Raw genomic sequence first — 24,762 nt, forward strand, 5'->3', positions numbered from 1 at the left:
AAAAAAAAAAAATTACAAATATATATTTTACACAGTCGTTAATTTCCTCGTAGTAGTAGTAAAAAGGATTAGCCTTGAGAGATCTCTCATGGACTATGTATCCGCGTGCAACAAATTTAAGCTTAAAACAGAAGAGGGGAAGAAAGTCAAGGTAGGACAGCTTGATAGCAGAGAAGAGACTCTTCCACCTTGATTATTAACATTTTTGCATATCCAACATTAAAATTAAAATCTCTTCTTCTTTTTGGAATCAACATCAAAATTCTCAACCCTTAAAATCTTATACCCACAGATTGCGCCCCCCTCCCCCCACCCCCCGGCGCTTGGCCATAATTTAGATGAAGGAAATTAAACAAAAACAAAGAAAGAAAGAACATGCGAACAACCTAGGTGGCTGTTTGCAAAGGTAACAAAGCTTAGATTCTTCTTTGTATATTGCCTCTCTTATACTAATCTCTGACTCCACATATGTATAATGAATACCATGAGCATTGCCAAAGAAGTGTAACACCCATGTAGGCAACATCTCCTTAATTGGCAACCAACAGGAAATATAGCAATATTCGCAATAATAAGCGCTCTCATCCCAGATATTGTTTGTGTATCCTAGCACGATTCTCTTCCCACCATAACCTGGCATGCACTTCTCCAAATTTTTCTCGGCTGCATCCACATGCATAAGCTTATATCAGCCTCAATCAGAAAGATTATACAATGAGAACAAATAAAGAGAGGCAAAAGTAGCTCAAAGACCATGTCCTTAATGTATACAGTAAAATATAATTAGTGCAGTTTTCTCTATACGCTTTTCTTCTTACCATCAACGCATTTTAAAAACGTGTAAGAAATTAAATATGTATGTGAAATACATCTACACAATACTTCATCAAGCATGTTATGATGAAAGCTTTACTGAGAATGGTCTAATTCTTATTACCAAAATGGACAGAGGTGCAGCTGTAATAATAGCATTTTGAGGCAATAATTTTGACACTGTTCTTATAGGTCTACTTGCATAACTAGGCTTGCCTAGTAGGTCCATTTTACTGCATTCTCATCATTACCCTTAGGTCATTTAAGAAGATGTAACTTGAAATATTAAATGTGCTAGTGCAATCAAATATGCCTGTTTTAGTTGCTAATCAGAGAGACGAAACTAACCTGAATCTGACACGTTTGAGTTCTCTTTTGCCATCTGGTAGAGATCGTATGGTGATGTAAACTCCAGGCTCATCTTGTTCAACCCATTCGGTTTCAAGATCACTGGCATTGCTGATGGATAGCTCTCCAGAGCGATCTGCATCCCTTGATGTGCTAGTCCGAATAGAGGCATCCATTGATGATATCTCCGTCTTTGTTCCACTGATGCTTGAGAGTTTTGGAGTTGAGGAGACACCGCAAGAGTCATAATTATAGCGAGAATGGGTCGAGTGTAGTTCAAGAGAATCTGAAGATGAATACATTGGACGGAACAAAGTACGGGGTAGGCGTTCTTTAGTGAGCGGGGGTGTCACAGGACTGTCTTCAATGGATTCGATTTTTGAAATCTACAAAAGAATGAAGAGTTGATTGATATTCATGATAAAGCAAAAAAAGGACTAATATAAAGGAACAGATATTTGACATACTTAAACACCATGAAGCGGGAATTAGATGGGTACCTCGTCTTCAGATCTTGGAGGTGTTGGCAGGGGAAAGGCTTGGCGATTCAACCTTTGGACATTATAAAGCTCCATTACCTTCTCACAATTCTCTGACCACCATCTTTGAGCTTGGTATTTATTAAACATTTCTCGACTATTATAACAAAATAACCATGAGTCAGAAATTCGGCTTCATCTATGATCTATCCCAAAAAATCCTTAATTTAGAACATGCAACTATTTTTCCGTTAATAAGACATACATAAGCTCCTCCTTTTCATTTTCTTAAAGTTTTGTCAAACCACGTTTTTGTAAAGTGAACATACATGAGGTAACAGGACTTTTTTTCGACATGATAATAGTTCATTGGTTGCCTATTTGATTCATGGGCATTGTGGTTTATGCAATGCACCTTCAGAGCACCTGCTAAGCTGAAACCATTACCAGCTGAATGTTTAGATTATTACTCCCTTCATCTCAAATTATGTGACACTCCTTCCTTTTTAGTCTGTTCCAAACTAAATGACACATCTCTATATAGTAACAATTTGATTTTAAACTTTCTAATTTACCTCTAATGAGATGATCTAAAGTCACACTAATATATATATAGCTTATTTTTTACAACAAGCTTTAAAAGTCTTTCTTTCATTCTTATACTTTATATCCGGTCAAACACTTTCACATAAATTGGGATGAAAGAAGTAGTAATTATTTCGTGCAAAGTAAGAAGGTAGAAATGTTGAAGCGAGAACCAAAGAAAGAAAACTAAATTAGCCATAGTCTGGCGGTCAAAATTCCTAAGACATTATAGCAAGTGATGTAATTAGTAGATTATGTTATGGAGTAAGTGTCCTCTTTCATGGCCTACCACTCACACAAGCTTTTAGACAAAGGGGGCAAAGGGGATTCCCTTCATAATTTAAGTGGACCAATAACTCAAAAACTGGCTTTAATGCATGGATAAAATGCATAGCCTTTGACTTTGCTTAGGGGACATCCTATCCTTCACCAACCAAGAAAATGATTAAATTTATTTCACGGGGATGGATAGTGACTCACAGGCCATTGAACAGATTATTAAGAAATACCGTTCATCAATGATTGATCAACTCTATCACAATCAACAACAAACAACAACATATCCCGTGTAATCTCACAAGTGGGGTCTGAAAAAAGTACTATGTACGCAAATCTTACCTTTACTTTTGTGGGGTAGAGCGAGGCTGTTTCTGAAAAGAAAAGAATTTGAACGGTATTTCTTTCACAATTGTATTTTATATTTTTTAGTGATAATTAGGAAGGTTAAAGACTATCAGACTTCACAAATCTTGTGATGCACGGGTTCCACTAATTAAGGTGAGGCCTATAGTATTCAATTGCAAAAGTCTTGGCTCCCACTTCCTAGGGTCACAACCTTAACATAGACTTTTCTCCTAGTGATTTTCCACGCCGGTTGTCACTATTTTCATTGTGTGGCAAAACAAGTGTGAATAAATGTCTTGAGAGACAAAACTTTGACAGCCAAGTACCTACAAGATGACAAAATGGAAGAACTACTCATGATCAAAGATTGAAAATGAAAGGGGGTGGCAACTCCCGACAAGAAGACAACATTAGTAAAAGGTTTTTGCCAACACAATCAAAACTGGCCCACCAAAGTGCTTGATGATTTTTTTCCTTTTTAGACTTTAATTTGAAAGGAATCTTATTTTCTTGTTGCACCCTTTTTTTTTTCATGATCGGAGGTTATAATTACCACCAGCACCTACTCATTTCTTCGTATGAACAGAGGTTAAAAAAGGTGGTATTTGGGTGGGGCGTCAAAATTTACTTTTAGCACGCTTTCTTTTGGTAATAATCACAGGTAAACTTTTTTGCAGGGACCGACCGAAACACAAATGAATTGCTCTTTCATGTCACTTTGACCATAAACTGTTGCTAATATTGACAATAACAATACCAACATTCATTTACTAGCCACATAGTTAGGGTTTGAAACTTTGAAAGGAACCATTAATCTCCACTGTGACCACCGACAATTGGATATACATCATGGACTGTGATAATTCGTTCTCCACTAATTTTAGAATTACATATTATGACAAAAGATAGTTAGGTGACGATTAATACTTCCTCTATTTCAATTTGTTTGGCTTAATTCGGAGTAGGATGGACAAACTAACAAATGTTTGGTATCGATTATAAAAAATTTATCTTTTTCGAAATAAAATTTAAATACCTAAAAACTACATAAAAAGTATTATAATAGTTAACAATTGAAAATTATTATTATCAAAGAAAATATACTTTAATTGTCCAAATAGTAACCAAGACAAACAAATCGAAACGGAGGGAGTCCTTTCAATAGGTATAACAATTTTTAACCCACAAAAACAAACCTTTTTGTCTTTGAAAAAAAAAAAAAATTACACTCGTTTTTCCCCTAAATGAAACAAAAATTCAAAACATAAAACAAATTCTATCACCACAAAGCCAAAATCAAATCATCCAAACCAAATACTCACAAAAATGTTTTGTAAACGCCATAGGCATCATTCTTTTTTCTCTGACATTTTGTACTTCTGTTTTGTAATGCATCCTTTCATGAATAGATTTCGACTCACACTTGAATAATTGTCAAATTAGGGTTTGCGCCTAACTCATACCCCAAAAGCTAGTTCAAAGAGAATGATTGTCCAATTCTTATAAAGAATTCAGAATTCTCATTTGTCACCGATGTGGTATATTTCTCTTCAATAGTACTACTATACATGGTAAGAGTTCTATCAATCAACTCACACTTAATACAAAATGAAACATGCAAGTTGTACTCAAAAGTAAAATAGCTCTTCTTATTCCTCGGTTAAAGCTCAATTGGAGACCATGGAGTTTAACTAGTCATTCTCCTTTATGTAGTCAAGAAATGTATCCTAATATTTTTCTTTAAGTCGTCGTTTGGTTCAAGGTATAAGGTGGGTTATCCCAGCGCTAATTTTTATACCACGTTTGGTATAAGGTATAAAATAATCCCGGAATAAATTTATACCTTGTACCAAACGTGGTATAAAAATTAGCTCTAGAATAACCCACCTTATACCTTCTTAACCCACTTATACTGGGATTATTTTATACCATCTTTTAGATGGTATAAAATAATCCCACTATATGGGATAAATTAGTCCCGGGATTATAATCCCGGGACTATTTCGACTAGCAACCAAACGACCCCTAAGTGGTTAAAGAGGACTTTTAAGAATTACTATTGACAACCAAGAACATTCTAGGCCCAAATTATGTCCTTTACCATCTAACTAGGGGATAAAAGAAAAGAAAATGAAATTTCGAAGTACATCCGTAGTCAGAGGCGGATCTAGGAGAGTCTGTGGCAAAAAATTACGTTGTATATATGAGATAAAAAATTTTTATTTTTTATGTAATAGATAAATTTTGAATCCCTTAAATAAAAGACTAGAGCTTGGTTCAGTGACTAAGAGAATTCAAAATTTGAAAGTTCAAATTTCAGATATTACATTTTTATTTTTTAAACCCCTTAATAAAAATCTGGATTCGCGCCTCTATCCCCAATGTTAATAAATTCCACTAACAATTCGTCTAACCTATAAGATATAGACGGCTATAAAGTTGTTGGTCCATCAAAGAGAAAATAAACAATGGTCCAACAAAATTATTAAATCGAATTAAGTACCAAGTAATGGTTCCCCACTCATGAATAACAAAAACAAATGAAAATAGTACTCCCTTCGTTTCAATTTAAGTGTCTTCGGACTAGACACAAAATTTAAGAAATAAAATGAGATTTTTAAATCTTGTAATTATAAACTTGACATGCATAATGTATAATTTATCAACTTACTAAATATAGAAAGACACACTCTTTATGGACATATAAAAAAGAAAAGTAGTACACGTAAATTGAGACGGAGAGAGTAATAAATTAAATAATAAGAAAACGATTAAGACAAATTCTCTGATAATTAGTATAATAATTAAAAATTTCGTGAAAGAGTACCTGAATCGAATGCGTTTGAGATCATTGCCGCCACGTGGTAACGAAACAAAAGTGATTAGCACACCCGGTTCGACTTGAGCCACCCATTCTTTCGGCTCACTTTCTTCAACAAACACGACCGTTTCAACTCGCCGCCCACTAGCTGACGCCGATACCGGCGTAACTTCACCACTCGATATCCCTTTCAGCCTTGCCTCCAGTTCCTTCCTCCCCGCCGTCGTCGAGCTGGAACTTGAGCTCCCTGTTCTCTTGTATGACCACCGGAATTTATCCAACGATGTAGACGAGTCTGAGTCGTTTTGGCTTCCGTTTTTTCGGAGAGTTGGCTGAGTTGTAGCACATGGACTGCATTGCTTGTATGCTCCTGATGCTTTCAATGCCATGTCCTTGATCTACAATGACACAATTTGATGCATATTTTAAAAGCCTCATATTAAAATTTGGCTTTAGGCTATTAATTTTATTAAGACATTCTTGCGTGTTAGTAGGTAAACAATGTAATCTAATGCAAGCAATAATAGTTATTTCCGCGGTTAGAACCCATTGACTTATAGATCACACAAGAAACAATTTTACTGTTGCTCCAAGGTCCCTCCTTCAATGTGTATATATATAAATGTAGAAATTAAATACTTGTTCATCCAATCAGTTAATACATGCTTGTGCCATATATAATGGTGATTAATAAGTATATGAGAAATGTATGTACCTGAGAAGTGAGTGTTTTAACGGCTTGTTTATTGGCCGGAGCAGCATTAGGATTGAATTTCTCAGGTTGATGATCAAGCGAATCATCGCTCGCTTGCTTCGAACGAGCTATACACGTAAGCATCTCTCTACACAATTAAATTCTTAATTGCCAAATTGAAGTTGAAAAGCACCTAAAACAGGGGAATCAACAAATGCAATGAATATTTGGGTGAATTGAAGAAATTGGAAGAGAAGGGTAATTAGAGAGTATGGGTGGAATATGAAGAAATATTGTATAAGAGGAAGAGGGTAATAAGGAAAAATGAAGTGCGCACTTTTAATGCGTTCCCTTAAATTGCGCCATCAAAGAGATTCCTGTAGTACATTAAGTAAGACACCCCTGAAGCAACAGTCAACTAAATCATTTATTCTAAACTTAAAACCAAGAAATAAGAAAAAAAGAAAAAAAAATTATGAAGAGAGTCTCAGTTGTACAGATGGATGGTTCAGAAATTAAGGGAAGAGAAACAATGGCTACTAAGAGCTTGAAGATGAAGAAATTGGAAAGAATTTATTAGTGTTGCTTTAACAGAGTAGGAAGCTATTGGGGCTAAGCTAAGTTCTATTTGCTTTTACTTTCTCTTTTTCTTTTTCTTTTTCTTTTTCTGTCTATTTTTCTTATTTTTATTTTAACATTCGCGTATCTCTTATTCGTAGTTTTCTATTGTTACTTCTTGTCTTTTCTATTTTATTTTTCTTGCTATCATGATATTGCTTCTGTGTTACTTGAGCCGATGGTCTATCAAAAATAATCTCTTTATTTTTCAAGATAGAGATAAGATTTACGTACATGGCTTATCTTTCTTGACTTCACTTATAGAAACTACCACTGTTATATGTCATTGTTGTTTCTTTTTCTTTTTCTCTATGTAATTCCTTTTTTGGGGTCCCTTTATTGGGCACATATATATATTCTTCATTTTTGAGTTTGAAAAGATTGCAGCACATAGGGATCCGTGTTACCATCTACCGGCCAAAAGTCTACTTACAGGTGCGAACTTTTCTTTTTAAATCATTGGCGCTTGAAGTTTACTGATTTAATTAATTTAAATTTATGTTGTGAAAGAATGAAAATACTCTTTCAAAATGAAATTTAAACAACTTTTTTTTAGTCTATTTTGAAAAAAAAAAACTTTTCTAATCTGATAATTCTTTAATTTTCATATCCCACATGGCATATTTAAGATCATAAATTTAAAAGACATTTTAGTACATTATATATATTTTTAGTTTAATATCACAAGAAAAACTCTTACTTAAAATTTAAAATGCGAGTTAAATTAAGACAAAAACAATTGAAGGGGAGGGAGTATAAGAAAGACTTTACTTGATACTAAGTTGTTTGTCCATGAGAATTATTCACCTTTTTTCGAATTTTTTTTTTTTTTCATTATCATCATTTGGCCTTGACAATTCTTGGAAAACACCTCAAAACCTCTTTTCACCTTTTCTATCTCACTTTTTATTTTACCTTTTTTTTCCAATTTTGCCCTAAATTTTTTATTTTTATAAAAAACGACATCATTTCAATTTGATCAAGTGTGCACCAGTTTGAGTTTTGCATCGCATGGAGTCGGATCTTTTTAATTGAGTTTTGATTATTAGATAGATTTTAGAAAGAGTAAAACATATATTAATCATGACATTTGAATTAGTGAAACAATTTTTGTTGTACTTAAAAAAATTACATGAGATCCAATTTATGACGTTATGTGAATATCCACTATGAGATATTACTCTTTTAGAGCAAATTTGGCAATATGCTTCAGGTAAATTAATCAAGTTGGATCGTTTTGCTAGTTTATAGAAATTGAGGGGTATAAATCTTATTTTATTTTTTATTTTAAAGGAAAAATACATTCAAACAACCAAATATTCTTTGCACAAAGTATAACCAAACACAATTCTATCTTCAAATATTTCAAATAAAGTGAAAAATATTTTATTACACTGGTGCCTACTTAAACTATAAGGGGTTGTTTGGTAAGCGGACTAAGTTATCCCGGGATTATAGTCCTGGAATTATTTTATTCCACCTAGGATGTGGATAAAATAATATCAAGCTTAAAGGATAAGGTGAGATATTTAGGATTAACTTTGAGATTAATTTTATACTCTCTTTGGTAAAAGGAATAAACTTTTACCTTCTACTAAACAGAATATAAAATTAATTTCAAACTTAAAGAATACTTTAAATGTTTATTTTGCTTCTTTGTATGTGTGTCACGACCCATTCACGGTCATGATGGCACCACTTTCTCATCGGTATGCGAACCACCTGGTAGAAATCAAGTACAGAAAATAAATAGGAAGAGAGTCCCAGGGGCCACAAACGACCATGTAGCTCACCCTGAAAGTCTCGAATCACTGACTCTCGATCAGCCATGAAATCTTATACTGGAGCCTGGATCAGTATTTGTACAAGAGCGCAGCAAGTGTAGTATGAGTACAACACTAGTACCCCTAAGCATGATACCCCAAAGTCGTTATTAGCATTTTGTATCCCTGTTAAACGAACCAAAAACATAAAAAATAAAAAAATAAAAAATAAAAATTATCACAGATCATAAATGATATAAAATCTAATAAAGATAGCGATAAAATAATTAGAATCATACAATATCTCATACAATGCAGAATATAAAAAATAACCCAAGAACTTGGTTCAACTGAGTCATAAGCTACTAAAAGTGGAAATAATACATCACTATCTAAAAGAAATACATAAGTAAGATAGATAATTTGAGTCACCGCGAACAAAGCTGGTAGTTCACCACTGCAACGGAAGCAATATAATGGATCTCACTCACGAACGTTGTTGGTGCTCAAACTTAAATCTGCACATAAAGCGCAGAGAAAGAAGAGTGAGTATATGGAACACTTAACAAGTATATCATGTATCGCCCCAACGAAGTAGTGGTGAGAGTAATTATAAATGTAACTTGTGAAAGTTTATAATCAACGGTAATATGCACAAATACCCCATCAAAACCATATGCAAAAGGTCAACATTCAATGAAAAATGCACAATCAAGGAGGTATATGCAGCTGCTACAGCTTCATTATTTCAAACAGTATACAATCTTTTATACTCCAAGGGCAAAAATCACAATAAAAGCATGCAATACAAATCTGACAATTATTGTGGACGTCCTCCAAAAATGAAGGAACTCTAGAAAGCAATATTGTTCATTACCTTACTTTCGAAGGAATTTTTGAAAGAAAATAATATACCTATCTTCTAGTTGCAAAGGCAGAGTAGTGCATAAAAAAATTTCTTGCTAAAAAATTCAGCAGAAGAAATAAAAATAATAACTATTAAAAGAAATCAACTACAGAAGCAAATGCATAAAAGCCCTCAAAGTGGCTACTGGCAATTGATTTCACATACCTGACAACCACAAAAACTCAACTTTCTGTTAGTATGTTTACTCACCACTTTTGATTCAAATCTCATTTCCTGCGAATAACAAAACTAGAAAAATCACACATCAACGTTTTGAGTCAAAAACCTAACAACAAAAGAAGAGAACTCAATCTCAAAAAGTTCAATTTCTGAATCAGGCAAAAAGTCAACCAACTCATTTAGCTTTGCTAATATCTTTAATGGCTTGCAACAGCTTTTTACAAAAAGTCGTCCGAACCTGACTATAAAAATGAAATTAAAGATAGACCAAAAAAAATCTCATTCACATCATGGCTTCTCATATACGCAACCCTAAACTTTAGATAGTTTCTACTTGTGAGAGACGTGCTACTCCTCAAAAATATATTTTGTAGAGCATTTTTGTTTAAACTTAAGTGTGAATTTTATAGTAAAAAATACTCCTACAAGTCCATATAGACTAAAAGTATGCTTTTACATTAGTTGATCAAATAAATCAACCAATTTTCTTGAATTATCATCATCTAGAGGTTTCAAGTAATGTATGTCAATTATCAGGGGTTATAAAAGTGACGAAGCTACCGCAAAATCAGCTGGAGAAGAAAAAAAAGTGTATTTTCTCACTTCAATTCCACGAAAGACAACAACAAATTAATAATAAGTTGTATCCATATGTTTCTTGTCTAGTCGGATAACGCGAAGAACATACATTCTAAGATTGCCGGAAGTATCTGACGCTAGATAATGAACTATTAAAATAGAAGCACAAAGGTCTTAAAATGTATTTGTCCCAAAGGCTGCATGAATAAAACTTTCACAGTTCAGATCCAGACTTGATATGATTATATCGTCATGTGCCTTTTATTAGCTTGTCACCTGACTTAATATTCTTTCTTATTATTTCCTTTTAATATAGTATAGATTTTTCTTACTCTTCAAAGTTAGTTTTTCTTTTAACTTACTTCTATTAGCCATTCGTTCCTACAACTTATATTTTCGCTAGTGGGATTTCTTTGAAGTGGTTTCTAACCCCTTCCAGTTACCATCTTTCTAAGCATACTTCTGGCCTAATACTTATCGTCTCTTCTTCCCCCTTAAGGTAATGGTCCAATGTTTTACGGTTAATATCCCATTTATCTTCCCATTTCCTATAAGTACATATTTCCAATGTTTTCGCGATTAATCTTGATAGTAGCTACTCATCTTTTAGTCCATCTGTTCAGGTGTGGTGCATATACATATAAAGGTCACATACTCTGATTGACGTACCGGTTCCACCTCTTATCAAAGAGGTCTTTATGGTTTCCCTTACCCTTTTTCTAGTAATTATCTTTCTCTTTTCCTATCACTGTAATGATAGCTAGCACAAGATTTCTTCTCATAGGTTTATCCTGATCGTTGACATCTCTTCGTTGTATAGACGTTCGACTTTTTAGTAAACCTCCTTTAGATTACTAATTCATCGCTAAGGAAAAACATAGCTTGTATCACTTTGCAACCTTAAACTTCTTCATTTTCCATCCTCTATGGATTCTATTTCTACCTTCTTGGTTCCTCGCCCCTTGCTTTTATTCTAGATAACCTTCTCGAGACATTTCTTATTTTTCCCCCATTAGCAATATAGCCTTACATTACTAACTCAATAATCCCGTTGTCGTAAAACTTCCTGAAGGATAATCCCCTATACCTTGGTCCTACCTTTCGTCTTATACATTCCTTCGAAAAACCCATGACTCGTATACTTTTATACTCATGTCCCTGCATAACACCTTTAACGATATAATCTATACTGTTTCTTTACTTCATTGGCTCATAAATCATTTGCGTAATTGCTCAAGTGTCATATTAAGGCATACTTCGATCCTTCCCATAATTTTTCCTTAAAAAGAAAATGCAACTCTATCTTCTTCAAAAACAGCTCATAATTCGCATACCCTTACACTCATATAGCGTTATAACATCTTTATCAATATCGAACCATGAGTAAGAAAACTTCCATCAAAATACATCTTAATGAATAATACTTGTCGTTCTTCTATCTTTTCTGACTATTTCAATCCCATTCATTGTCCAACCAGAAAAACTATCTTAGTACAAATATTAAAATTCAGTATTGTATGGCCATAAACATTACAATCCTTGTAATCTACACTCCTTTCTTATTCCACCTTTTATGTTTTACCTTCTTGTTCGCAGACCATTTACATAATAAGACTTAGGTGTCTTACTGAAACACATACATAGCCTTTCTATATCTTTTCTTTGAAGCAATTACAACGACCATCTAATCATATCATCTTCTTATTACAAAAACATGTCTTTACTATTTTATCAACATACTCACAATCTTAACACGGTCCTAACAATTCATAAGGTTCTTCTATTAACACTACCCTTTTTCCTTTTCTAGATGTAACTTTGGGGCTTTACGACTTATTGTTGTTGCTTAAGATAAAACATTTCAGAATCACACTCATTTAATTCTAACATTTTATCAAAGCGGTGAATATACCTTCAATCCTCAGTCGCTCTGGTCCGGAAATCCTGACGGATGCGAACCTTGCCATAGCCCTACTCTAGAGCTTTGATCTGGCACAAATCGTTCTAACATGGGCTGGGGAAATTCTTCTTCTCGTTGTCCCTCCATTGGTTGTTCATCGCCACTCGGAACCTTTACAAACGTACAAACTATACTGACCCTCGTGGTCTGGCTACCATATTCATTCGAACTTTGTTCTATAGATGACGTCAAGTCTCGATTAGTTAGACTCTCAGGCTGCAAACTCCTCGGTGTCTCAGAAAGCCCTGCACCCTCCGATGGTCAACCATAGTACAAAGCTTGGGGATCAACTCCCGGCATTGGTCTTCTTCTTTCTTGCCCAGCTAGGGCCAAAGGTGAAACTGGCGACATCGGACCTCTTCCTGGCTCCTCTACACTCATCAAGGTCGACGATACCTATAGTGCTGACTCACTCCGAATCTCAGACGGGTCTGTTTCCATAAAAGATATGATCTCAGAAAGGTCCGTCTCAATAGAGGATATATCCTCAATTGGGTCCTCCTCTAGATAGTAACTCACTCCCAACCCCATCGTCACTTCAGTCCTCGGACCATCTGTAGTTCTTCCCGAATAAGTCATCTTCCAACTATAAGATCAAAGAAAGGTTAGGGTTAAGAATTTCATATCCTATGACTCGGCTCTATAGCACAATCTAGAATAAGGAACAAAAGTAACCATCTTAAATGTCGTGCAGCCTCCTGTTTATAAGTGTGGTGCGCAACACACGCATAAACAAGACTCTACTAGACACGGCTTGTAGACAACCCTAGGACAACACTGCTCTGATACCACTTTTGTCACGACCCAAACTAGAAGGCTATGACTGGCACCTGGCCTTACTTGCCAAGTACCACTAGACATACATCCGTAACATAATCATAAGTATAGGTGGGCCATTAGGGCCACCATGAGATAACCAGTCGACTCACAGAAATGATAGACTGAAATAAAACAAGTCTGAAAGGACATAACTACGTAACAATGGGACATACTGGACGGGGTCGACAAGGCCGTCATATACATCTATGCAATAGTACATAAGTTGACAAGGCCATCTAACATTTGACTGTACATAACTGTCTACAAGCCTCTACTAGAGTACATGACATAACGTAGTTAGGACAGGGCTCCGCCATACCCATACATATGACATACTGACTCACAAGGCAACTCCGGAACAAGTAGAGTGCAATAACACTATCTGCTAAGCTGGTATCCTACTGGGTAGGCCATCAACCTGAATTTCAAGACCTGCGGGCATGAAATGCAGCATCCCCAGACAAAAGGGACGTCAATATGGATAATGTACCGAGTATATAAGGCGTGAGAAACAACATAATAAAGACATGAAGATAACATGAGATAAAAAAGAGTCAACCTGTACATCTGAAAGCCTCTGAGGGCGTATGACATGCATGCTTTCTTTTAAAACATATACATATATATAAGCCACACTGTGGGGTTGCATCATCATCATTAAGCCGCTCTTTGGGGCTATTATCATCATATTGTACCCAACTGCAGTGGTGTGCACAATAGGTGCCATACCGGACCGACTATAGCGCGGCTCGGTGTCATAAAATAAAAAAATAAAAAATAAAAAATAAATATATATATATATATAATGCATGAATGATAAGAAGACAATTTGAATCTATCGGAGTGGCATAAAGTCATTGCACCTCCGATTATCATTGGTCATTGCACCTCCGATTATCATTATGAAACTAACATCATTAACATAACTTCTTTCAAGGATCAATGGATTATAAGATAATACAAGAACCGTCATATGGAAACAAGAACATAATCTTCTAACACTTTCTAAGAATAGAACCATTATGGATATCGTTCGTATTGTTTCATTCTAATCATGCCAAGAGAAAGGAATAGCCTTAACATACCTTAATCCCGCTCAGTCTTCAATACACCTCAATTGATTCTCCAACAATTCAATCTTAATCTAATATAACATAAAGGGGTCCATGATCAATACTAAGTAAAGGCTAAGTCCGTAACTTAGGCTAGTAGCTTGTTTACGTAAATTCGGGCAAAAGATCTCCTCTGTAACAAGGGCTTACTCTAATACCAAATACCAATAACAATAACCATAGCAATCCAGCAAGCATAAACATCAACAACAAGATACCATATAGCAACAACAAATCATAACTATTTCACGACGAGCGGCAAGCTCAGATTGGAATTTGTATACCTCATATCACCCCTTATAGACTTCTTAATTTAACTTAACAATATCCTTAACATGATAATGAAGTTATTCATCAATGATTCCAGCCTTATACTATATATTTATAACAAGAAAATAGTCCACAAATCCAACTATTCTCAACATCCATTTAACTTAACCAATATCAAGATAACCTTAAGCACAAGTAAGAACACAATATTCTTACCACTTACAGTAGCTTCAAGTCGAAATCTAAGCTTCACTTAGCTTCCAACAACCCTTAAAACAGTCCTATATTCGACGACCAACATACGTGCAATTTTCGGGCTTTTACTTGCAGATTTTTAACCAAACAAGCTAACCATCACATCTACAAATCCAAATATATGAAGTAGAGAGATATTATTAACTCAAACAACCCAAAACAGCCCTTGAATCCCACTGGAACAACTTCCAAAACGTCAACAAGAAGAGAGAGGAAGAGCACTTGGATTCCATGAACTTTCTGAAACTAGAACCGCGTTATAAACCCGTAAAACTTGATCTAATTGATAGGAGAACCTTAGGAGAGGCTTTGGGAGTATTTTGGGTCTGGGAATAGTGAAAAATATGAAATAAAATGAGCTGTAGGCGTTTGATATATATCTGAATATTTTCCACCGCCTCAAGTGGGTCCCAAAGGAGCTGACTGCGCAGTCTCGCAAAAATGCAAATATCTCTCTATTCCGACTAACAATCTACACATCAACCGTTAGATGATCTACACATCAACCGTTAGCCGTTAGATGTGTGGATAAACAAGCTTCAACAATACTTTGAAAACCTTTAGCACTTGATTCTCACTTTTAATCCTTCATTTATCTTGGGTTTACTTGGAATAGGTTAGGGAGAGTTCTAGAGAGTGCTTAGGGTCTGTTGGTAATAAAAAATGAGGTGAAAATAAATTGGGGTTGATTTCTACAATTTAAAAAAATTTGCACCGCCTCCATTATGCGGTGCATTATACGGTCCATATAATGGTATACGGTCTGTAAAATGGATCATATAATGGTCATAGAATACCTCCCCCATTGTTACCATTATAAGGTGGGGGCTGGTCCATTCTGTGAACCGTAGAACATTCTGCGGTCCGTATAAATACCCCTCAAGGTCAAATTCCATCAAAAACATATTCTCGTCGATTCATTAACCCTCTAATCCTTCCAATACTTACTAAACATGAACTTAAACCCTTATATACATAAGATAGGTATGTCTAGTATTGTATAACCTCGAAGATAGTCCAGGTGTCCAAGACTAGGACAACTAACATATAACGAATGTCAACGTACCAAACTACGAGGTGCAATATCAACATACACTTGAACAATCAACAAATTTCTGCCTCTTTTATTCAGGAATAAGGTGTTGTCAATTTTCCCCCTTGCGAAGCCATTTTCAAGAAGGAATTTTGACAATCTCTCATACTAAGCTCGAGGGGCTTGCTTTAAACCATACAAGGCCTTGTCAAGCTTGTAGACATGCTCTGAATACTCATGACTTTCAAAACTAGGAGGTTACTGGACAAAGACTTCCTCCTTCAGATATCCATTTAGAAAGGCACTTTTAACATCCCTTTGGAACAATTTGAATTCCATATGAGATACAAAAGCAATAAGAATCCTGATTGCTTCCATTCTTTCAACAGGGGAAAAGGTCTCACCATAGTCTATCCCTTCTTCTTGATTGTATCATTGAACCACTAGCCTTGCCTTGTTCCTTGTTATGTTTCCAAATTCATCAAGCTTATTTCGAAACACTCACCTGGTTCCAATCATTGTGCTGTCTGAAGGTCTAGGGACTAGGTGCCACACTTGTTTCTTTCAAATTGATGGAGTTCTTCTTGCATAGCAATTATCCATTCAGTATCTTTCTATGCTTCCTTGATATTCTTGGGTTCAATTTGAAACAAAAAGGCTGAGAGGGCAAACATGTTTCTCGCCCTAGATCTAGTTTGAATACTAAAATCTAAGGGAGTGATCACGTTATGAAGTGGATGAGATCTTTTGTGCTTCTCATTTGATACTTATACCTCAAGATTTGAAGGACCAAGTTCCTCCGTGCTAGATCTATTATTATCTTCATCAGAGGCTTGACTTTCATGATTAGTTTGTCCAGCCTCAGGGATACCTGATACAGAATCAGCTACCCGATGCTCAGCTTCATGTTGAGTAATGGAGGGACCAGGTTCTTGTCTGCTTCTTAGGGATTTTTCACCATCTTCATCATCTTGCTTGACTTGACTCATTAGATCAGCCTTTCCATTTGAAAATTCAACAGCCTTATCAGGAACTTTTGAAAATTCTCCATCTTACCTTCATCATCATGTGTGCCTTTATCACCCAAGTTATTTGATTCATTAAAGATCACATGAAAACTTTCTTCAATACACCGAGTTCTCTTGTTGTAGACATTGTAAGCCTTACTGTTTATCAAGTGACAGGAAGTGTTAACGGCTTTAGCCCGAAAACTTTTAGGAACACCACTGGCTATTAGCATTGTCCTAGCCATGTCCTCAAGAGTTCAGTTCTTCCTTTCAACAACACCATTTTGTTGAGGTGTCCTTGGTGCATAGAAGTTGTGACTTATGTCATTTTCAGCACAGAATTCATCAAACTGTGCATTTTCAAACTCAGTGTCATGATCAAATCTGATACTAGCAATTAATTACCCAGTTTCACTTAAATTTGTTTTACAAAGGCAATAAAAAGACACCAAAGGTTTCATCTTTGGTTCTTAGAAACAAAGTCCAAGTCAATATAGAGTAGTCATCAACAATGACAAAGATGTACCTCTTTCCAATGAGAGTTCCAAATGGTGGTACTGACAACTTTCTTTGGCTTGAAGGAGGATTTGACCTGATTCCTTTTTATACAAGCATCACACACCTTGTGATTATTAAACTTAGTTCTTGGTAGTCCACGAACCAGGTCCTTCGCAACTAGCTTATTCAATAATGAGAAACTTGCATGCCCCAACCACCTATGCCATAAATCAGTATCATCATTAAAAGCACTGAGGCAAGCTAGATCATTTCCATTTAGAGAATCAAAATCTGCCACATAGATGTTCTTGTATCTTCTAGCTATCAGGACCACTTCTCTAGTTTTGAAGTTGGTGACAGTGCAGGAACCAGATGTGAACTTCACTTCATTTCCTCTATCACAGATTTGAGAAACACTCAGCAAGCTTTATTTCAATCCATCCATATAGTATACATTTTCAATAGCATGGAGGAGTGTTTTGCCAGTTTTGCCAACGCCAGGAATGTAACCCTTCTCGCCATTTTCAAAAGACACACTCCCACCTTGAAAGGCCTTGATTGAGAGGAAATCTTTCATATTTCCAGTCATGTGTTTTAAGCAGCCACTATTCATGTACCATTTTTGACTGCTTCCTCTCACTCCAGCCTGCAAACAGAGTCATTGATCAGATTTGGGGACCCAAATTAGCTTGGGTCCCTTTAGATGATAAAAAGGATAAATCAAACTTCTTTTAGTCCATGCAGGCAATCCAGTTTTTCTTTGTCCGGGACCAGGTCCCACTGTTCTAGATTCCTTCTCCATGAAATTCTAATTTTTCTGAACTGCCAAAATTTTGGCTTTGCAAGTATTTTTGTAATGGCCTGTTTGACCACACTGTGTGCACAGCCAATTTCAGATGTAGTGACATACTTGTTGTGGGGGTTAGAGGGAGATTTAGCCTTTTTAAATCCAATACCTTCCCTACCTCTTGTGTTGCACTTATACATAGAGGTAACTACATCCGAGGACCAGGTCAATCGAAGTGACTTATCCAGATTAATTTTTACGCTCTTTAAGTCTTCTTGAAGTTGTTTGTTTCTTTCAAGCGCAGCAGTAAGATTCATCTTGGTCTTGTTAAGTTCTTTTTCAAGCTCAAGTTGAATCTTACTAGCTTCTTCCTTTCCTCTAGAGGGTGTGTTCATCCACCTTTTAATTTGACTTTTTAACAAAGAGTTTTCTCTAGACACTACATCTACTTGTTCCTTCAATTATTCATTAGTGTCTACCATGTCATCTCTTTCTTGCTCTATTTCACCAAATTCTTCAATTAAAACATCCTTTTCTTTAATGAGACTGTGTTATGCATCAATAATTATGTTTTCTAATAACATCAATTTTTTCTGAGAATAATTTTTCAAGTTTTTTTGAACTTCAAGAAAACTTACCTCATCTTCATTATCATCACCATTGTCAGATTTCTTTGACTCATATTTTGAGGGTCCATCTTCAATAGCCATCATAGAAGCATCTCTATGATCATCTTCATCTTCAGATTTACTGGAGGAATCTCCCCAGGCAGCCAGAGCCTGTTTCACGAAATTGTCAACTGCTTCTCTTCTTTTGAAATTTCTATCAGGAACCTGGTTCCTCTTTGCCGCTTTTTTAGAGTTGTTCTTGAAATAGTCCTATTGGTGGAGAGGACACTCTTTGATGAAATGTCCAGGTTTCCCACACTTATGACAATAGTCATTTCCTTTGCAATGTTTGTTGGTGTTTCCTTTCCTTTGGAACCCACCATTTTTTCGCATCATCTTTTGAAACCTTCGAGTGAGATAAGCTAAGTCAGATTCATCATCATTAGAGTCACTTTTAGCAGTAGCCTTGAGAACCAGGTTCTTCTCTGTCTTTGGCTCTCTCCTTTATTGATCCTGTTGTCTTTTAACTCATAGGTTTTGAGATTTCCAATGAGCTCATCCATGGTCAGTGTTTGCATGTCCTTGTCTTTAGAGATAGCATTAACTTTTCTTTCCCAAGAAGCAGGTAACACACTTAGTATTTTACACACAAGCTTGTTTGTTAGAATGATTTCACCAAGGGAATGCAGTTCATTGATTATGGAGATGAACCTAGTGTTCATATCCTGAATGGACTCACCATCCTTCATCTTGAAGAGTTCATACTCTGTGGTAAGCATGTCTATCTTGGACTGCATCACTTGCTAGTTCCCTCATGAGCATCTTGAAGAGCATCCCAGATCTCCTTTGCAGATTGGCATGACAAGATACGATTGTACTCATCTGGTCTAATACCGCAAATAAGAATTTTCTTTGTTTTGTAATTCTTTTTTACAGCCTTCCTATCAGCTTCATTGTACTCCTTCCTGGTCTTTGGATCTATTTTGACACTGGCCGGATCCGTCTTCATAGGAACATGAGGACCATCTAAGATGATGTCCCACAACTCAGAGTCCTTTTGATGAGATAGTCATGCATCCTTGTCTTTCACCACCCATAATATTTTCCACTGAATCTTTGTGGTCTTGTGCTAGATTCTCTTTCTCTATGTTTAGTGCAGCAGCTATGAGAAATATCCTTTCTAGGTGTTAACCTTTTAGAAAGAACCTGCTCTGATACTAATTATTAGAATATACGAGTCTACCAAACAGTGTAGAGAACCACGTTCTCTAACTGTTCCCTTAAGTAAAATGGAAAGTAAATAACACAAGATATTTACGTGAAAAACTCCTTGCTCAAGGGATTAAAAACCACGACCTACAACAGTAGGATTTTCTCAACTTCACTGTAAATGAGCAACTTCAGATTACAACCTATTGAGACCTAGGAATTAAACTCTTAATCCCTCCCCCTTACAATAACTCTATTGCAAGACCTTTTATAATAACTCTATTGCAAAGAAAACACCTTGACTAACTCTAGCCAAGTGAACAAACTCATAATGGTTGTAGATTTGTCCTACTATTACACTTCTTGAAAGCCGTGTAGGAATACAAGTTAAGGACAAAAGACAAAGACTCAGCAAACCTAGGACTTAAGATATCTTCAGTGGTTGGGAACTAATCCTTCTATTTGTTGGAGCTTTGTTCTTGAGAGCACCTTGAGAGGTGGCTGCTTGCACTTGAGATAAATGTGATTTTCTGATTTGTAAGTATTGGGTTAAACCTAGTAACATGGTGTTTATATATGAGAGAGCATGTGAGATGTGAAAAGGACATTTCATTATTTGCTTTGGCCTCTAGAAAAATACAGTTGTGTTGCTGCATTGCTGCCAGTCGGTACAGTGCAGCAGCTTTTACAGCTGTAGAGTTGATTGTACGATGGCTAGGGGAACTGATCACATCTGGTTCCTATCTATTCCCTCATCTGTTCCTTCTGTAAACATATCTGGTTCCTCTATGGACATAACACCGGTACCGTGTTCTTGTCTGCTTTGCCGCGCCTGTACCGTCTCTACGACTATTTGGTACGGTCTCAGCAACTTTACAACTGTAGAGTTGACAAAGCAATGGTTAGGACCTGATCGCATCTAGTTCCTCATCTGGTCCCTCTAAAGACATACCTGGTTCCTTGAGTAGGTTTGTAAAATCATCAAAACACGAAGTAGCATAACTTATCAAGTAGTTTAACAGGACAACAAAGAAAGAAAGAAAAATAAATGACCATCTCCAGCAACCCAATCTAAGGCACTAGTTAAACGAAATTATCTTGTTTTATAAGGGTGAGCCAAACTCTCTTACCTCAGGTATGCAAATCCTCTTTTTGTCATCATCTGTACTAATAGATAGAACAGTACGGATGGCAGGGGCGATTATTGAAGGAGTGCTATATTTGCTAAAATATCAATTGACACATATATCAGATTCAATCTTAAGTCAGATGTGAAGAAGTAGGTTAAATGAGAAACTGAAAATCTCACTCACTTGATGAGTTTAAGCAGCACCAAAAGAACATCCGCCTCATGGAAGGCATCAACAACCTCACTCTCGCTTACATCATCAATAAAATCGCATTTTTCTACACCCCAAATACTACTACTGTTACTGAAGGACAAATCTAATGTACTAGTAAGGTAAGAAAGCGCCTTGCATGCATTACTTAGCACCTCTTTATCATCATTTGCATAGACAAGGTTACAAAAAGCTTTAATTGCTGGTCTCACCTGACAATCGAATTGTAATTAGTAATGTAAGGCATCCAGCAAGTTCGCAATATCGTTGCATCACATAATTGCAGGCCTAGCTAAAAACTTTTCAACAGTCATTAACTGACCTTATTAAAAAGAGGTTGTATTATGCCTCCACAAAACTTTGATATAGTCAAAAAGTGTTTTCTCATCATTGAAACATTGGTAGTGTCCAACTTATTCAGCAAAGTATCCAAAGCCCCATGCCGAAAAGCATAATTACGATTCACAGGGTGGGAAGCAACTTTTCGCAATTCCTCCACAGCCTTTAGTTGGACAAAAAATATAATCCGTCTGCTAATAAACATAGCTACAGTCTATACAACACAGGGGTATGCCAATTTTAAAACATACCTTCTCACAAACACTATATGTGTCCAAAAGGTTTAAAAGAACTTGCATCAGCTCATGCTTAATCACCAAATCAGGTTGCCTCGAGTAGCGTGATGATATAATGTGTATGAGAGTTCCAGCAGCTTCAGACTATGAATGCAAAACAATAATGATAAAGGAAGTGTGAAGCTACAAGCATAAGACAAGAATAAGTAATCAATACATCACTCTCTACCTGGAGCTCTTGTGAATCCGCTGTTTGTATAATATTTTCAGGTAGAGGAACAACATCAAAAGATTCTAAAACATCTTTTACTTCAATTACAAAATTTGTGAATAAAAATTTGCACGTAAGTGATATGCAAGTTGAATAAAATTAGCTGGAGCAGTCTTATTCATATCTTCGGAGAACAGTTGTCCTAGTTGTTTAATCCCCAACAGCTGCATATTGCTTTCAGTAGACTCAAGAAAAGAAACCAGTGATTGAAGATCTAACTATAAACCAACAATTTAGTCACCACATTCATCCTATAGTTTGGTAACAAAATACAATCGGCCTGCTAATCAACATTGCTTCAGTCTATACAACATAAGGGGTCTAAAACACACCAGATCAACCTCCTGACGATTTTTTCTAAATTTTTGCTTAGGTTCAGGCAGGTATTGGAATCTTTTAGTAGCATCGCAGGTACCAGAATCACTATCCTGAGAAGCGGCAGGCTATGAACGCAAAACCATAAGGATAAAGAAAGTGTGAAGCTACAACCACAATACGCTAAAAAATGCACCAAAAAGTCACTCTCTACCTAGATCTACAGTGAGTATTCTCTCTAGAAGTTGAACAAAATCAGAATATACATCTTCTACAATACGACTCAATTCTATGAATAAAAAATTGCACGTAAATGATATGCAAGTTGAATAAAATCAGTAGAAAAGAAGTCGGAGTCATACTGTCAGAGTGCATTTGTTTGTATTCTTTGGTTGCTGACTGCTGCAGATTGCTAGGCAAAACACGGGCAACCATTGACGGAAGATCTAACTGTAAACCAACAAATCAGTTACCATTAAAAACCGCATTCAACCTATAGTTTGGAAACAAAATACAATCAGCCAATTTTAAAACTCACCATATCACTATCCAAGAGCTTTTGAAGTAATGGCAACTGCTTAGAATCATTGTCTGTGAGAACCCGACCAGCTTCACCCTATGAACGCAAAACCATTAAGATAAATCAAGTGCGAAGCTACAACCACATACAAATATAGAATAAAGTAATCATGACGTCACTCTCTACCTGGAGCTGCAGACAACATTTTCTTTCTACGGCAAGTTGACGAACAAAATCATAAGATATATCGTCTACACAAGGAATCCATTCTGCGAATAAAATCTTTGCACATAAGTGAATATGCAAATCAAAATAAAATCAGCAGAAAAGAAGCTGGAGCAGGTTTAGTCATACTGTCAGAGAGCAATTTTTGGAATTCTTTGACCGCAAACTGCAGCAGAGAGCTACCACCACCAAAATTACTGTCGGTAACAGAATCATTGTTTGTCTGTGAACACAAAATCATAAGGATAAAGCAAGTGTGAAGCTACAACCACAATACACTAAGAGCTTGTTTGGATGGTCATTACCTATTGTATTGTTAGCTTAAATACAATAGTTTTTTTGACTGTTACTCAAATTTTATTGTATCGTACCGTATCATATCGTTAGATCAATCACTATGTAACAACGAAAGATCCCATTTTATGTAATGACTGATTTGATGTGATCGTGTGGTTACCTTTATCCTACTTTTCTTGGAGATTTATCCTCCAAATTGATGACGTATGACGTTATGTAACAACAAAAAACGATACGATCTATCCAAATTTGTATTCATCAAAACAATACAGTACGATACAATACAACACAATGCAGTATAAGAAGATACATTATGAAAGCATGCGTAACAACCATCCAAACAGAGTGTAAAGAAGGAATCAATACAACCCTGGCTTCTAAGAATACAAAAGACTCAACACATGGCTCCAGTATTCCAATCAAATAGCCAAATGGGCATGCACAATATACAAATAAAAACAAGAACCAAATCGAGAAAAAAAATGATACATTTTAAAAATTAAAAAAAAAAAAAAAAAAAAAAAAAAAAAAACCACCGTCTCGCTCTGATCTACTGGCTTCCTCTTTCTGATATAAGTCTCTATGTTTTCCCGTTTAGACATTAAAAACTGCAAAAAGGATATTAATAGGTAGTAAGTACTACAGAAAGATTATAAATCTAACAGAAAAGGAAGAAAAGAAAAAGAAAGACTATTAACACTAAAACGGTTAGCAACGATGAATTATACAACTAGAATTCTTACGTGAAATCGTTTCACGAAACTCAGAGATGCAACGATTGAGTATTGCGGGAGTGTTTGAAGGCCCGGGGGAACGCATGCAGTGTTTGAATTATAGAAAATAAACATCCAATTTATGTGGCACAATTCAGATTTCGAATTCAAATTTCTAAATTTTGACCATGAATTCTTTAAGTTTTCTGGAATTAAATATATATAATTGAAAAAATCGTACAAAAAAAATTATAAATTACAATAATTAACAACTTAAATTATTTAAAAGATGCATAAGAAAATCTCGGTCAAAGAAAAGCTTGGTTAATTCTCGAAATACGAAAGGTGTCACATAAATTGGACGGAGAGAGTAATAAATTAGGAAAAGGATGGTAACCTACTTAAAATTTTGGTCATTAAATTCTTCCTTGTTCAATTAGGTAAGAAGTCCTAACATTTAGAATTTTAGAATTGATTAGCATTTTTAAAATATATAATTTATTTTGGTTTTGGTTTTGGTTTGATTTAGTCTATACG

At 35.7% G+C, this 24,762-nt stretch overlaps 3 protein-coding genes and 1 long non-coding RNA gene across 4 annotated transcripts; all 4 read right to left on the bottom strand.

The window, feature by feature from the left end:
* Window positions 1-167: 167 nt before the first annotated feature.
* Window positions 168-7,133, bottom strand: LOC132037511 (protein Brevis radix-like 4). The gene is made up of 6 exons (XM_059428042.1): window positions 6,702-7,133; window positions 6,386-6,557; window positions 5,677-6,068; window positions 1,662-1,797; window positions 1,162-1,547; window positions 168-663 (listed from the first exon to the last, which is right to left on the bottom strand). The coding sequence occupies exons 2-6, from the start codon at window positions 6,506-6,508 to the stop codon at window positions 582-584; spliced, it is 1,119 nt and encodes a 372-aa protein (XP_059284025.1). The 5' UTR covers window positions 6,509-6,557; window positions 6,702-7,133; the 3' UTR covers window positions 168-581.
* A 1,250-nt stretch (window positions 7,134-8,383) lies between these two features.
* LOC132037961 (uncharacterized) lies at window positions 8,384-9,949 on the bottom strand. Its single transcript, XR_009410149.1, has 3 exons — window positions 9,818-9,949; window positions 9,178-9,263; window positions 8,384-8,931 (listed from the first exon to the last, which is right to left on the bottom strand). It is a non-coding gene; the product is annotated as an uncharacterized LOC132037961 (long non-coding RNA).
* A 9,607-nt stretch (window positions 9,950-19,556) lies between these two features.
* LOC132038511 (importin subunit alpha-1a-like) lies at window positions 19,557-22,077 on the bottom strand. The gene is made up of 6 exons (XM_059429169.1): window positions 22,072-22,077; window positions 21,900-22,028; window positions 21,632-21,811; window positions 21,283-21,521; window positions 21,100-21,193; window positions 19,557-19,763 (listed from the first exon to the last, which is right to left on the bottom strand). Exons 1-6 carry the CDS (start codon window positions 22,075-22,077, stop codon window positions 19,557-19,559), a joined length of 855 nt encoding a protein of 284 aa, XP_059285152.1.
* Window positions 22,049-24,023, bottom strand: LOC132037514 (uncharacterized). Its single transcript, XM_059428045.1, has 5 exons — window positions 23,345-24,023; window positions 23,177-23,259; window positions 23,009-23,086; window positions 22,833-22,920; window positions 22,049-22,369 (listed from the first exon to the last, which is right to left on the bottom strand). Exons 1-5 carry the CDS (start codon window positions 23,454-23,456, stop codon window positions 22,200-22,202), a joined length of 531 nt encoding a protein of 176 aa, XP_059284028.1. The 5' UTR covers window positions 23,457-24,023; the 3' UTR covers window positions 22,049-22,199.
* Window positions 24,024-24,762: the final 739 nt, after the last annotated feature.

This window comes from Lycium ferocissimum, chromosome 11, assembly GCF_029784015.1.
Source record: "Lycium ferocissimum isolate CSIRO_LF1 chromosome 11, AGI_CSIRO_Lferr_CH_V1, whole genome shotgun sequence".
Taxonomy (NCBI): Eukaryota; Viridiplantae; Streptophyta; class Magnoliopsida; order Solanales; family Solanaceae; genus Lycium; species Lycium ferocissimum.

What these genes read in the sequence shown, in the direction of transcription:
- LOC132037514 (XM_059428045.1), bottom strand. Translation starts at nt 23,456, where the DNA reads ATGATTTTGTGTTCACAGACAAACAATGATTCTGTTACCGACAGTAAT. An exon ending in CCAAAAATTGCTCTCTGACA is followed by an intron (nt 23,260 to 23,344) that starts GTATGACTAAAC and finishes TTTTATTCGCAG; the next exon opens with AATGGATTCCTTGTGTAGAC. An exon ending in AATGTTGTCTGCAGCTCCAG is followed by an intron (nt 23,087 to 23,176) that starts GTAGAGAGTGAC and finishes TTGCGTTCATAG; the next exon opens with GGTGAAGCTGGTCGGGTTCT.
- LOC132038511 (XM_059429169.1), bottom strand. An exon ending in TACAACCTCTTTTTAATAAG is followed by an intron (nt 21,522 to 21,631) that starts GTCAGTTAATGA and finishes TTCGATTGTCAG; the next exon opens with GTGAGACCAGCAATTAAAGC. An exon ending in AGAGGATTTGCATACCTGAG is followed by an intron (nt 19,764 to 21,099) that starts GTAAGAGAGTTT and finishes GTTCCTATGAAG; the next exon opens with ACGGATCCGGCCAGTGTCAA.
- LOC132037511 (XM_059428042.1), bottom strand. Translation starts at nt 6,508, where the DNA reads ATGCTTACGTGTATAGCTCGTTCGAAGCAAGCGAGCGATGATTCGCTT. An exon ending in TTAAAACACTCACTTCTCAG is followed by an intron (nt 6,069 to 6,385) that starts GTACATACATTT and finishes GTGTCATTGTAG; the next exon opens with ATCAAGGACATGGCATTGAA. An exon ending in CTCAAACGTGTCAGATTCAG is followed by an intron (nt 664 to 1,161) that starts GTTAGTTTCGTC and finishes ATGTGGATGCAG; the next exon opens with CCGAGAAAAATTTGGAGAAG.